This window comes from Neltuma alba, unplaced genomic scaffold, assembly GCF_004799145.2.
Source record: "Neltuma alba isolate B1F8T4 unplaced genomic scaffold, ASM479914v2 tig00011218_pilon, whole genome shotgun sequence".
Lineage (NCBI taxonomy): Eukaryota > Viridiplantae > Streptophyta > Magnoliopsida > Fabales > Fabaceae > Neltuma > Neltuma alba.
Window position 1 is genome coordinate 1 of NW_021635941.1, and position 12123 is coordinate 12123.

Sequence of the window (12123 nt, forward strand, 5' to 3'; positions counted from 1 at the left end):
GTTCCTTTTTTCCATACAAGATTCAGCTAGGATCATCTGGTAAGTCTATATTACCATTTTAATGCTACTTATAATACTTTAATAGATTTTAACACTATTATACTTCAAGGACTAACATTTCAAGAGGAACTAAATTTCAAGGACTCAAAATGGATTTGAAATTTGAGAAACTAAAACTAAAATAAGTTCAAATTTTAACTACCAACAATTATATTAACCCTATTTAATTTCTCAAATTAGTCAAGTATATTATGAATCGGAGTAGTGTATAAGAGTAACAAATTTGTATCCACAGTGCGTTTTTATTGTTTTAAGTCTAATCATGGGACGATTTTCTCATTTGCCAAATTAAATTTTGTAATTAAAAGAGGACGGTCTGTGTCCACTGAGCCGGCCTTGTGACGTGGATCTATAAAACTCATATCATGTTTTTCAGTTCGGAAAATTTTATAAATGATGTAATCATTTCTTATACCACATAAAATTAGGCATTTTTTTCCGGCAATTATGCACATTATGTATTGCACAAATACTTCAAAATTCTATTGATACCAATGTGAAAAAGTGAATATATGTATCAGATTGACATTAATTAATTATGAGAAAATTTATAAAAATATGTACCTTCCTGACGACCGAAACCTTTCTAACATATAACAATCACCTGCTTTAGAAATCCCACACTCTCAACCGCTAAAGCTGAAGCTTAGAATGAAATAATTTTGTTTAATGTAAAGAAAAAAGTTTGAGCAATATAAGCTAATCAATCATTAACAAGCAAGACATGCTTTTTACATATTAAACTCAGTATATAAATTTTAATATTATAATCTTTCCTCATTATATTGTGACTCTAATTTTAATTAGGTTCAATTAAATTTTATCGTAATACTAGTTTAGTAAAAACTTAAAGTTATAATTTCAACCACGGTCAATGTTCGTAGACTTGGGACTGCAAATATAATATCTGATCATTTTATCGTAGCATAATTTAATAAAAAAAGGGGAAAAAGAATGATCCATCAAAGTCTCGTAGTTTGTTAATGACATCCCTTTGGGTTTTGACTGAGTCCTCGCTCTAGTTTTCTATCTGACAATTATCCCCGCTTTCTTTTTCTATTTTATCTGACTACTTCTTGCCAGTAATTATAAGCTAAGGAAAAAGATACTTGCCCGGTTCTTAATGTAGAACCTAATTATTGAGTTGGTTTTAATCATAAATATAAGACCCATTTATTATAGTTATCAATTTTTTCTAAATTACCCCTATAGATACCGTCTCAACCATAATCTAGTAGAAGAAAGAGATGTGGTTTAAGAAAGATGATTATGGTATTTTAAGAAAAACGTATCACATTTCTTATAATTAACTAACTTACCTAACTTCCTTAATCTAATCAAATGAGTTAAATAGGTCTTATATTAAGGATCGGAGGAGTATATACTTGTGTAAATTATTTATATATCTAACACAAAAGTCAAAGATATGTTACACGAATCTAGCTAGTTCACGTATGGATGCATAGATTTATATATAGATAATTGGAAATATATATTTATATGAAGACATACAGATTAGCAAATAACGTCATTCTCATTTACATTTCATCAATAAAGTTAACTTCGTAATACGCCATAACTTCGACCCTTCTTTTGAAGGAAAATCCCTTAGTCTTATATTACTTACAGTACTTAATAAAAGAGTTACTTGACTGATTTAAATAAATTAAGAAAACTAGTTAAGTTAGTTATTTGTAATAAATAAGTGTTGCTTTTTTTTTAAATATCTTTACTAATCAAATGTATTGGTTAAAACTACTATTGAGAAAAAATAAATAAATATAAAAAATAAAGTGAATTGAGATCTTATAAATAGGAGCAAAATAAAAACCAAATAAATTTTTATATTAAGGAGCGGATGTTGGTATAAGGAAATTGGAGGAAAGGGGATGGAAGAAAATTTTTAATGAGTTTGATTAAAAAATTGAAAAAAAAAATGAGGCTATAAAGTTTTAATAAAAATAATATCTAAAATAAAAGAAAAATATTACTTAAAAACTTTCAACCTCACATCTTCAATCTTTCAAACCCAATATCGTTATTAACAACTGCAAGGACGTCTTTAGCGGGTTGGAGTCATCGGTTATTAACAAGTGTGCGGACGAAGTGGAGTTACGTGTAAGAGATGCTTTTCAGCAATGTTCCTGTTCACATGAGAGGCTTAGATAACAATGAGTCCGTTTGATAAAAAAATAATTTAATTTTTTTTAATAAAGAAGTAATTTATTTTCAATTTGATTTTATGAAAAGTAAGATTAGATGAAAGTTAGATTGGATAATATCATTTGTGTTTAGATTGACTTTTATAAAATTAGTTTGTAAAGTAAAATAATTGTTTGGATTATGACTGAATAAATAAGTTTAGTTTTGTAAAATAACCAAAATAAGTATAATTTTTATTAAATATAAAAATATTAAACATATAAATTTACAAAACATAATAATTTAAAATTATAATAAGAAAAAGTTATATTTAATGAATAAAATATATTCAAATTAAAAATCATAGTAATGTGAAAAATTTTAAACTAAATAATATTACATAATTAATTAGATAACATACTTTGCATAATTTATATATAATATAAAATTTAAAATAAAAAATATTATAAAAACTGTTAAAAAAATTTTTAGAGAACATTAAAAATAAATAATTAAAAACTGATCGGAAAGCATAAAAAGTATATTAAAAAAAGCAAGGAAGTAAGAACAACATAAATCGAAGGACAAAAATATTTGATTTCAAAAACCTGTTTTTGCATAAGTCAAGTTTTAAATATTTTATAATCGTGTCTAAATTTTTTTTTTTTTTTTACCTGTAAGAGTTAGGTTGATCCAGGTCGAAGATTTAACTTTATTTGATTGGCCGGTTCTTGACATGACAAATTTAGCATCAAATTAACGTGCCTTTACTTTTTGCCGTGCTTCAATTATTGATTTATTACTTTATGTGGTGTCAAATCCTCTGGAAATACACATGAGCCCACACGTTTTATAAAATTATGAATCGTACCATCCAGTTGTCCTCCAAAATTATTTCATACTACCTCCAGTCCTTAATATGATATATAAGAGTTAGATAGCTAATTTGATAATATTAAAAAAATTAATTAAATTAGTTATTTGTAACAAATATGCGTTAACTTTCTTAAATTACTCCTATTCAATCATGTATATTAGAATTATACTTGGATGAAAATATCTTACAATCAATAAGGATATTTTTAAAAACACATTATAAATTTAAGAGACAAAGTGGATTAGAATCTTATATGTAGGACTAACAACTAGCTATCATATTTAGAACTAAAGGTAGTATAATTCAAAATAACTTGAGTCAGGTTTGCTGAAAAAAACTCGAGTCATGAACAATATCACTATAAATTTTTTTGATACGGCTATCTAATTAATTGTCAGGCCCAGTTAAAAAGCAATTCTTAAAATATTTTCAACATTCATACAGAAATACTTACTTCCCGTTGCGTTCTCCCTCTACACTTCCTGTTTCGAGTGGTTGTGATGGATTTTTGCTTTTGGGTTATGCAATTTGGAAGTTTTAATAATGTTGATTATTTAATGTTTCATTTATTTACAGTATCGTCTAAAATATTGTGGTACATAATATATGTTTTATAATTATACATGCCTTTTCAAAGCGCACGATCGAATCACCATAAAGATTTAACTTTTAGCCAGAAGCTTTCACACAAGAAACTTGTGGTTTTTTCGCCTCAACTTTCATAGTATATGATTAGAACTATAGAAGTTAATCACCATGATTTTCATACATAACACGATTACATATTGATCACGCCAGTCCTCAATCATGCAAAGAAAGGGGAAAATTAAATGAGCTTAATAATATTTAAACATAATAGGAACATATATAATTTAATTGGTAATTAATTAACCTTTTAGAAAAAGTTATTGTGAATGGTCCTTAATAGTAAAATGGAATTTTGCAATAGTTGAAAATATCGTATTAAAATTTTAAATTTAAAAGTTACTTATAAATTTCAATTTCTCCTATCATATTTATGAGTCAAATTAAACTTAGAAATTTGAGTTGGTTAAACTTACTTTGATATTTTGAGTAATAGATATATATATTTTTCAGTCCAAAAAAATTTAGAAATTTACAACTTATCTGCGCATGTTTACATAAATCTTTCGAAGACCTATTAGTAAGTCAAATTTAAAGGAGTAATTAATTTACTTATTTAGGTTCGATGCAGAATTTTCTATTTTTACCCTCTTCTATATGAAACCAGATAAGAGGGAAAAGAAATTTAACCAAAAACAAAAGATTACTGTACACAATCTGATCAGCTCCTCCCACTTGCAATTGAAAGAAAACTACTACTACCTCCGGTCTTAAATATAGGAGTTGGTTGACTAATTTGAGCAGACTAAAAAAAAGTTAAGTTAGTTATTTATAATAAATAAGTATTGTCTTTCTTAAAATATCCTTACTAATCAAGTTTATTGGCTAGAACTACCATTATTAGAAGACAAAAAAAATATTTAGGATTAGGGTTTTATATTTAAGACTGAAATAAAGGTCAAACGAGGTTTTATATTAAAGATCGGAAATAGTATAATATTTCCAAATGTTAATATTGATGTTTATCGTTCTGTTTTTATTTTCTTTTTGCCAACATGTTTTAATCATCCGGCCAGTGGTGGCAGAGGGTGCTTTTTTTTTTTTGGGGGGGGGTTTTTGTTGTTTAGATGGCATTTTCTTTTCTTTTCTTTTTTTTGGAGAAGAGAAAACGGACATTTATTGGGTGTAAGGTCAATCCTTTTATAAAGTGTCTTCTGATAAGAACCAGAGTGGTATTAAAATTTACTCCTCCACATTTTGCATGAGGCCAAACCTTTGGTGTTTAAGGCTGATATGATAGGGACATGTCACAATAAATTAAGAAACTTTATGACTGTCCAATCGCTCGCCTATACTTTGATCCGAATGTGTATATATAATGGTAGCTTCCATGTATATCATCCACACCAAAAATCCAGTTCAATAATCTAGGTTAGGTTAGCTTCTCTCAGTAAATCAGAAAGCCATGGAACCCCAAAACCAAGAGCATTATTCAGCAACAAGACTGCTTAATGCTCAAACCCATATATGGAACCACACTTTCAGCTTCATAAACTCAATGTCTCTCAAGTCTGCCATAGACTTAAACATCCCTGACATCATTCACAAGCATGGCAAGCCCATGCCCCTTCCTCTTCTCATCTCTTCCCTACAAATCCACCCTTCCAGGTCCCAAAACATTTATCGCTTAATGAAACTCCTCACCTATTCGGGCTTCTTCTCTCTTCAAAAAGTTTCAGAGACTGAACCTTCAGAAGAAGGTTATGTCCTAACTGATGCATCCACCCTTCTTCTCAAGGACCACCCCTTAAGCGCCACACCTTTCTTCCTCGCTATGATCGATCCCGTCATAACAAAGCCTTGGTGCCAATTGACCAATTGGCTCCAAAATGATGCTCCGTCACCGTTTCACATGGCGTATGGGAACAAGATTTGGGATTACGCTAAGGTCGACCCTGATTTTAATCACTCTTTCAATGAAGCTATGGCTAGCGATGCCAGCTTGGTCATAAATGTGGCGATTGAAAGTTGTAAAGAGGTGTTCAATGGAATAAAGTCGTTGGTTGATGTTGGGGGTGGCACTGGGACCACAGCTAAGGTCGTTGCTAAAGCCTTTCCAGAAATACAATGTACTGTGTTTGATCTCCCACAAGTTGTTAATGGCTTACAAGGTAATGCTGCGAATCTCATGTTTGTGGGAGGAAACATGTTCGAGGCCATCCCTCCTTCCGACGCCATACTGATGAAGGTGATAATAATACGATGATGTGTTTACATTTATTCTTCAACCTCGTATTATTCGTATATTCATTCGTTCGTTATTATTCTTGAGACTAAGTTTTCTAACAATTGTTGCTTTCCTTGGCATGAAAATAGTGGATACTGCATGATTGGACTGACGAGGAGTGTTTGAAAATTCTGAAGAACTGCAAGGAGGCAATCGCAAGCAAAGGCAAAGGTGGGAAGTTGATTATAATTGACATGGTTTTGGAAGAGGACTTGAGAGACAACCATAATAAATCAGTTGAGAATCAACTGTTGATTGATGTGCTGTTGATGGTTTTGTATCCTGGAAAAGAGCGAACTGAGATGGAATTGGCCCAGTTATTTCGTTCTGCTGGTTTTAGTGATTACAAGATTTATCCTGTTCTGGGTTCGCGATCTCTCATCGAAGTTTATCCATGAAATATCCCTGCATATGAACTGGTACTAGGTCACTATTATGAACTGGACAAAGGCTGTTGAAGCAAACAAAAAAGAAGAAAAAATAAGACGAAGACGAAAACCAAGGAGAAAAAGTGGAAGGTTACTTTATATGTGTCGCTTTGTAATTTGCGTCGTATGTGTTAATGTTTGTGTGTTTGATACGGGTCAACGTTTACAGAATTGTCTTTTATGATAAATAATAAAAAAAGCAAACAAAAAATAAGACGACGACGAAAACCAAGGAGAAAAAGTGGAAGGTTACTTTATATGTGTCGCTTTGTAATTTGCGTCGTGTATGTTAATGTTTGTGTGTTTGATAGGGGTCAACATTTACAGAATTGTCTTTTATGATTAATAATAAAAAAACACTGTGTAGTTGTGACATACTTTTAACATGTATTATATAGATAAAAAAAGTTTAAATACAATTATAAATGAATGGTAAAATTTTATGTTCATGAAAAAATTGATCTCTACTTTATAAATAGTATTGAAAAAGTTCTTCTTTCTAAACCTTAAAAAGGAGTATATCCCAAGTTAATTTTCTAGCGTTTATTGTGTCGACCGATCTTTTTAACACTTTGCCCCCGATATTGGATTCTCATAATGCATGGTATCTCATATGAAAATCATTTTCGGAAACTCAAAATCCTTTTTAAAATAAAGTTATACTACCCCTGATTCTTAATATAAGATATCATTTGATTTTTATTTTAGTCATAAATAAAATATCTAAATCCACTTCTCTCATATTTATATATTTTTTTTCAAAGTAGTCATTTTAATAATAGTAGTTCTAAATAATATACTTGATTAGTAAGAATATTTTAGAAAAGACAACATCTATTTATTACAAATAACTATAACACCTATTTATTACAAATATCTAACTTAACTTATTTTTTTAATCTATTCAAATTAGTCAATAACAAACATACATTTTACATGCATTTTTATATATTTTTGGTGGGCTTTTATCATTATTGTTAGTCTTTAATTACATTATTTGAGTATAATTGGTATTGGAGTACTTTAACTTGAATTAGTGCATAATAGGAGTAAATTTGTCATAATTGTAATTAATTAATCTTTAAAGACAATTAATACTACATTATTCTTAAATTTTGATTACAGGTTTTTGGGAGATTTAAAAATAAAATGAAAATAAAAAAAGAAAAAAATATAATTAAAAAGGAAAAAAAAAAAAGAAGAAAAAAATAATAAAAGGCGTTTTGCTCCCTGACCGAAAACACTAATTCATCATCATCGTCTGGATTGAGAGGGAAGGGGGACGAGTGACGGCAACAGGGAGGACAAGCAGAGGAGGGGACGGAGATTGAGGACCAGCGACGGTGGGAGAATGAAGGACTGAAGTCACCAATCTCCGTCTCCTCTGAATCTTCATCTTCCATCGAAGTATCACCTTCACCTTCTTCCCCGCGTCTTCTTCCTGGTGGTAGAGAAGCGTGACAGAGACGAGAGGAGCAGCGGTGAGCGAGCAGAGTGAGGGGAGAGAGAGAGAGGACCAGGGGATTGCGACAGAGGAGACCGGAGGAAGCTCGACGAAACCATCCATCATCTTCCATATCCACTCAAATCCATTACCACCATCGATTTTGCCTTCTTCTTCTTCTCGGCGTGACAGAACCAGAGACCAGAAAACAGAGAGATTGAACAGCGAAATCACACCTCCAGATTTCACCTTCCATCGGTCCAGTTCCATGCTTTTATATTTAGAAACGAAGCTAGTATATAGTAGTAATGAAATTTGGTGGCTCAATAATCACTCTTAATTTTAGAATACAAGCGGTTGTGAAATCGAATCTCATCTTCACCATTTGCCCAAAAATGTTCATCCCCTCTGTCGGAGGAGTTTTTTTTTTTTTTTTTAACTCCTCACCTATTCCGGCTTCTTCTCTCTTCAGAAAGTTTCAGAGACTGACCCTTTAGAAGAAGGCTATGTCCTAACTGATGCATCCACCCTTCTTCTCAAGGACCATCCCTTAAGTGCAGCTAGAGCCGGGAATCAGGGCTGGCCCGGCCCTCCAGGGCCGGCCCTTCAGGGCTGGCGGGCTTAAAAGGGCCGGCCCTCCAGGGCTGAAATTTTAAAAATACCCCAACTTGCTAAGCCCGGCCCTTAAGCTACAGGGTCAGGGCCAGCCCGCGGGCTTTTAGCCCGTTTAAGAAAAAAATACTATTTTTTATATTTATCATATTTTTTTATAAAAGTATAAAAATAAACCAATGAAATTATTAATAAAAGACATAAATATGAATAAAATTAAGTCACAAATATAAAATATTATCATATATAAATATTCATCAACATCTAAGAACATCTAAAACATTCATTAACAAGATAACAACATCTAAAAGTTTTATCTATAATGCAATTGTGCAATAAATAAACACTATCATTAATCTTTTGAAACTTCATCATCATTATAACTAATTATTTTTCTTTATAAGTATGCTTTTCTTTCGTAACAAAAATATCAAGTTTTTCTTCTTTATAAGAATTTTATTTTTAAATTTTGTAATCTAACTATTATTTTACTTTAATGTGAGAAACATTGTTGTTGAAACTCATGAATTTCTAATTCAAATTATAGAATCACAAGTTATATAAGTATAAAAATATTCTATTATCAAATATATATATATAGTTTAAAAATATCAACGCATATAATAAATCAAATCATTATTAAAGTCCAAATTAACCATTTTTTAAAATTTTAATTGGATAAATTATTGTCTAAAACTAAATTTAATTTTAAAATGATAATAATAACTAAATATTTGAAATATTATTAACAATGTAAAAAATTAATAACATTAATATTATATAAAAAAATTTAAAAAATAAAAAAAATATAAAATGGCTTAAAAGGGCCGGCCCGCGGCCCTCCAGGGCCGGCCCTTTTAAGCCCTCGGCCCTCCAGGGCCAGCCCTTCAGGGCTTATTTCTCATTTTAAGATAAAAACATCAAGCCCGGCCCTCATAATTTCAGGGCCTAAAAGGGCCGGCCTGACGGGCTCGGCCCGTTTTCCCGGCTCTAAGTGCAGCCCCTTTGTTCCTCACTGTGGTTGATCCTGCCATGCAAAAACCTTGGTATGAGCTGACCAATTGGCTCCAAAATAATGCTCCATCGCCGTTTCACATGGCGCATGGGAAGAAGATTTGGGATTAAGCTAAGGTGGAACCTAATTTTAACAAGTCTTTCAATGAAGCTATGGCTAGCGATGCCAGCTTGGTCATAAGTGTGGTTATTGAAAGTTGTAAAGAGGTGTTTAATGGAATAAAGTCGTTGGTTGATGTTGGGGGAGGCACTGGGACTACAGCTAAGGCCATTGCTAAAAACCTTTCCAGAAATACAATGCACTGTGTTTCATCTCCCACATGTTGTCGATGGCTTACAAGGTAATGCTAATCTCAAGTTTGTGGGAGGAAACATGTTCGAGGCCGTTCCTCCTTCCGATGCCATACTGATGAAGGTAATAACTTGAATGTACATACGAAACAAAATGATTTATATTCATTAATTTGTTATTGTTCTCAATTAAGACTGTGTGTCCTGATATAGTTGTTGCTTCCTTGGCATGAAAATAGTGGATACTACACGATTGGACTGATGAGGACTGTCTGAAAATTCTGAAGAACTGCAAGGAGGCAATCGCAAGCAAAGGGCAAGTGGGGAAGTTAATTATAATAGACATGGTATTGGAAGAGGACTTGGAGACAATCATAATAAATCAGTTGAGAATCAGCTGTTGATGGTTTTGTATCCTGGAAAAGAGAGGACTGAGAAAGAATTGGCCCGGTTATTTCATTCTGCTGGTTTTAGTGATTACAAGATTCATCCTGCTCTGGGTTCGCGATCTCTCATCGAAGTCTATCCATGAAATATTCCTGCATATGAACTAGTATTAATTAACTATTATGAAGTGGAATAAGGTTGTTGGAGCAAACTAATCCAAAAAAAAAAAAATTTAAGCAGCAGTAGCAGAAGAAGACCAAGGAGAAAAAAGTGAAGAAGGTTATTTTATATGTATCTCTTTGTAATTTGCATTATATATGTTGATGTTTCTGTGTTTGATACCAGTCAACATTTATAAAATTGGCTTTTATGATTATTAATAATATGAAAATAGATCTGTGTGGTTGAGACAATTATAAATAGGACAAGAGGAGTAACTCAAATTAATTTTCTAGCATTATTTATTGTGCGGATTGATCTTTTTGGCACTTTGCTCCGGACATTAGATTCTCATCATAATGGGATCTCAATTGAAAATCATTTTCGGAAACTCAAAATCCTTTTGAAAATATAATTAAACTTAATCTTAATATTTATTAATGTTTTACCAATTTTTAAAATTTAATATTAGCTTTTTTAAAATAAAAATGATTGTAGTTAAATGAAAGTTGTTAATGTAGTTGATACTTGCACGAAAATTGTAAATAATAGATATGTAGTCGAAACTAAAAAATTTACTTATATTAATGAAATTTGGTGGCTCAATAGTTACGATTAGATTCGGAATGCAAGTAGTTGCGAAATCAATTCTCACCCTCAACATTTGCTCAAAAATATTCATCCCTCTGTCGGGGGAGAATTTTGTTTTTTTTATAGTGCTGGTGAATAATATAATTTCTGACATACCGAGAAATCACCGATCAATATCTTGATGAGAGAAGACTTATCTGAAACCGAGCCGGAGGGACTAGCGGGAGATAGAGAGGGGCACATGAGTCATTTTTAGAACTGTTTTTTTTGCTGTTTTAACCCTTCGTTGTTGTCTGGACCAAAAAACCCTTCGTTGTTGTCATTATATCTACTGTTTATAAAATATTAATAACATAGCATCGACTTTTTGATTCTTTTTTTTTTTATTATAAAATCTCTTTCGTTTAGCTTTCCACCCAATGCTTTATACTTATTATAAAAATACATTGTAAATCATTTGAATATTGATATGAAAATAAATTACACAGATTTAAATAATACGCATAACATCTGTGCTCTGCTAGAATTAAATCAATTTCTGAACCTAACTAGTTATACTCCTCCGGTCATTAATATAGGACCCAATTCTTGAGTTGGTTTTGGTCCTAAATATAAGACCCATTTCTCATATTTATCAATTTTCTCTAAATTACCCCTATGAATACTCCCTCAACCATAATCAAATAAAAGAGGGAGAGGGGGTATTAAGAAAGATGATTATGGTGTTTTAGGAAAAATGTGTCACTTTTCTTATAATTAACTAACTTACCTAACTTCCTTAATCTAATCAAATTAGTTAAATGAGTCTTATATTAAGGACCAGAGGAGTATCAATTTTCATACTAAAAAAATTAGTTATGTGAGTTATTTGTAAAAAATGAGTGCTGACTTTCCTAAAATAAGTATCCTTGTTGATCATGAACATTAAAACTATCTATTGGTATGCAATTAATGTGGATATTTTGAGAAAACCACAATAAATCAGATGAAAATCAACTGTTGATGGTTTTGTATAGTGGAAAAGAGAGGAGTATGAGAAAGAACTGACCAAGTTAATTCCATTCTGCTGGCTTCAGTGATGATTGCGAGATTATATTCATCCTGTTCTGGGTTCACTATCCCTCATCCAGGCTTATCCATGAAACATTCTTGCATATCAACTACTACCTCCGGTTATAATTATAAAACTTTATTTACAGACTACAAATGAGATCTTATAATTAAGACTGGAGGTAATAGTATTAAC

At 31.4% G+C, this 12123-nt stretch overlaps 1 protein-coding gene and 1 pseudogene across 1 annotated transcript; both read left to right on the forward strand.

The window, feature by feature from the left end:
* Positions 1-5129: 5129 nt before the first annotated feature.
* LOC114762524 (trans-resveratrol di-O-methyltransferase-like) lies at positions 5130-6429 on the forward strand. The gene is made up of 2 exons (XM_028952015.1): positions 5130-5912; positions 6041-6429. Exons 1-2 carry the CDS (start codon positions 5130-5132, stop codon positions 6347-6349), a joined length of 1092 nt encoding a protein of 363 aa, XP_028807848.1. The 3' UTR covers positions 6350-6429.
* Positions 6430-8262: 1833 nt separating this feature from the next.
* LOC114762514 (probable O-methyltransferase 3) lies at positions 8263-10301 on the forward strand (annotated as a pseudogene).
* Positions 10302-12123: the final 1822 nt, after the last annotated feature.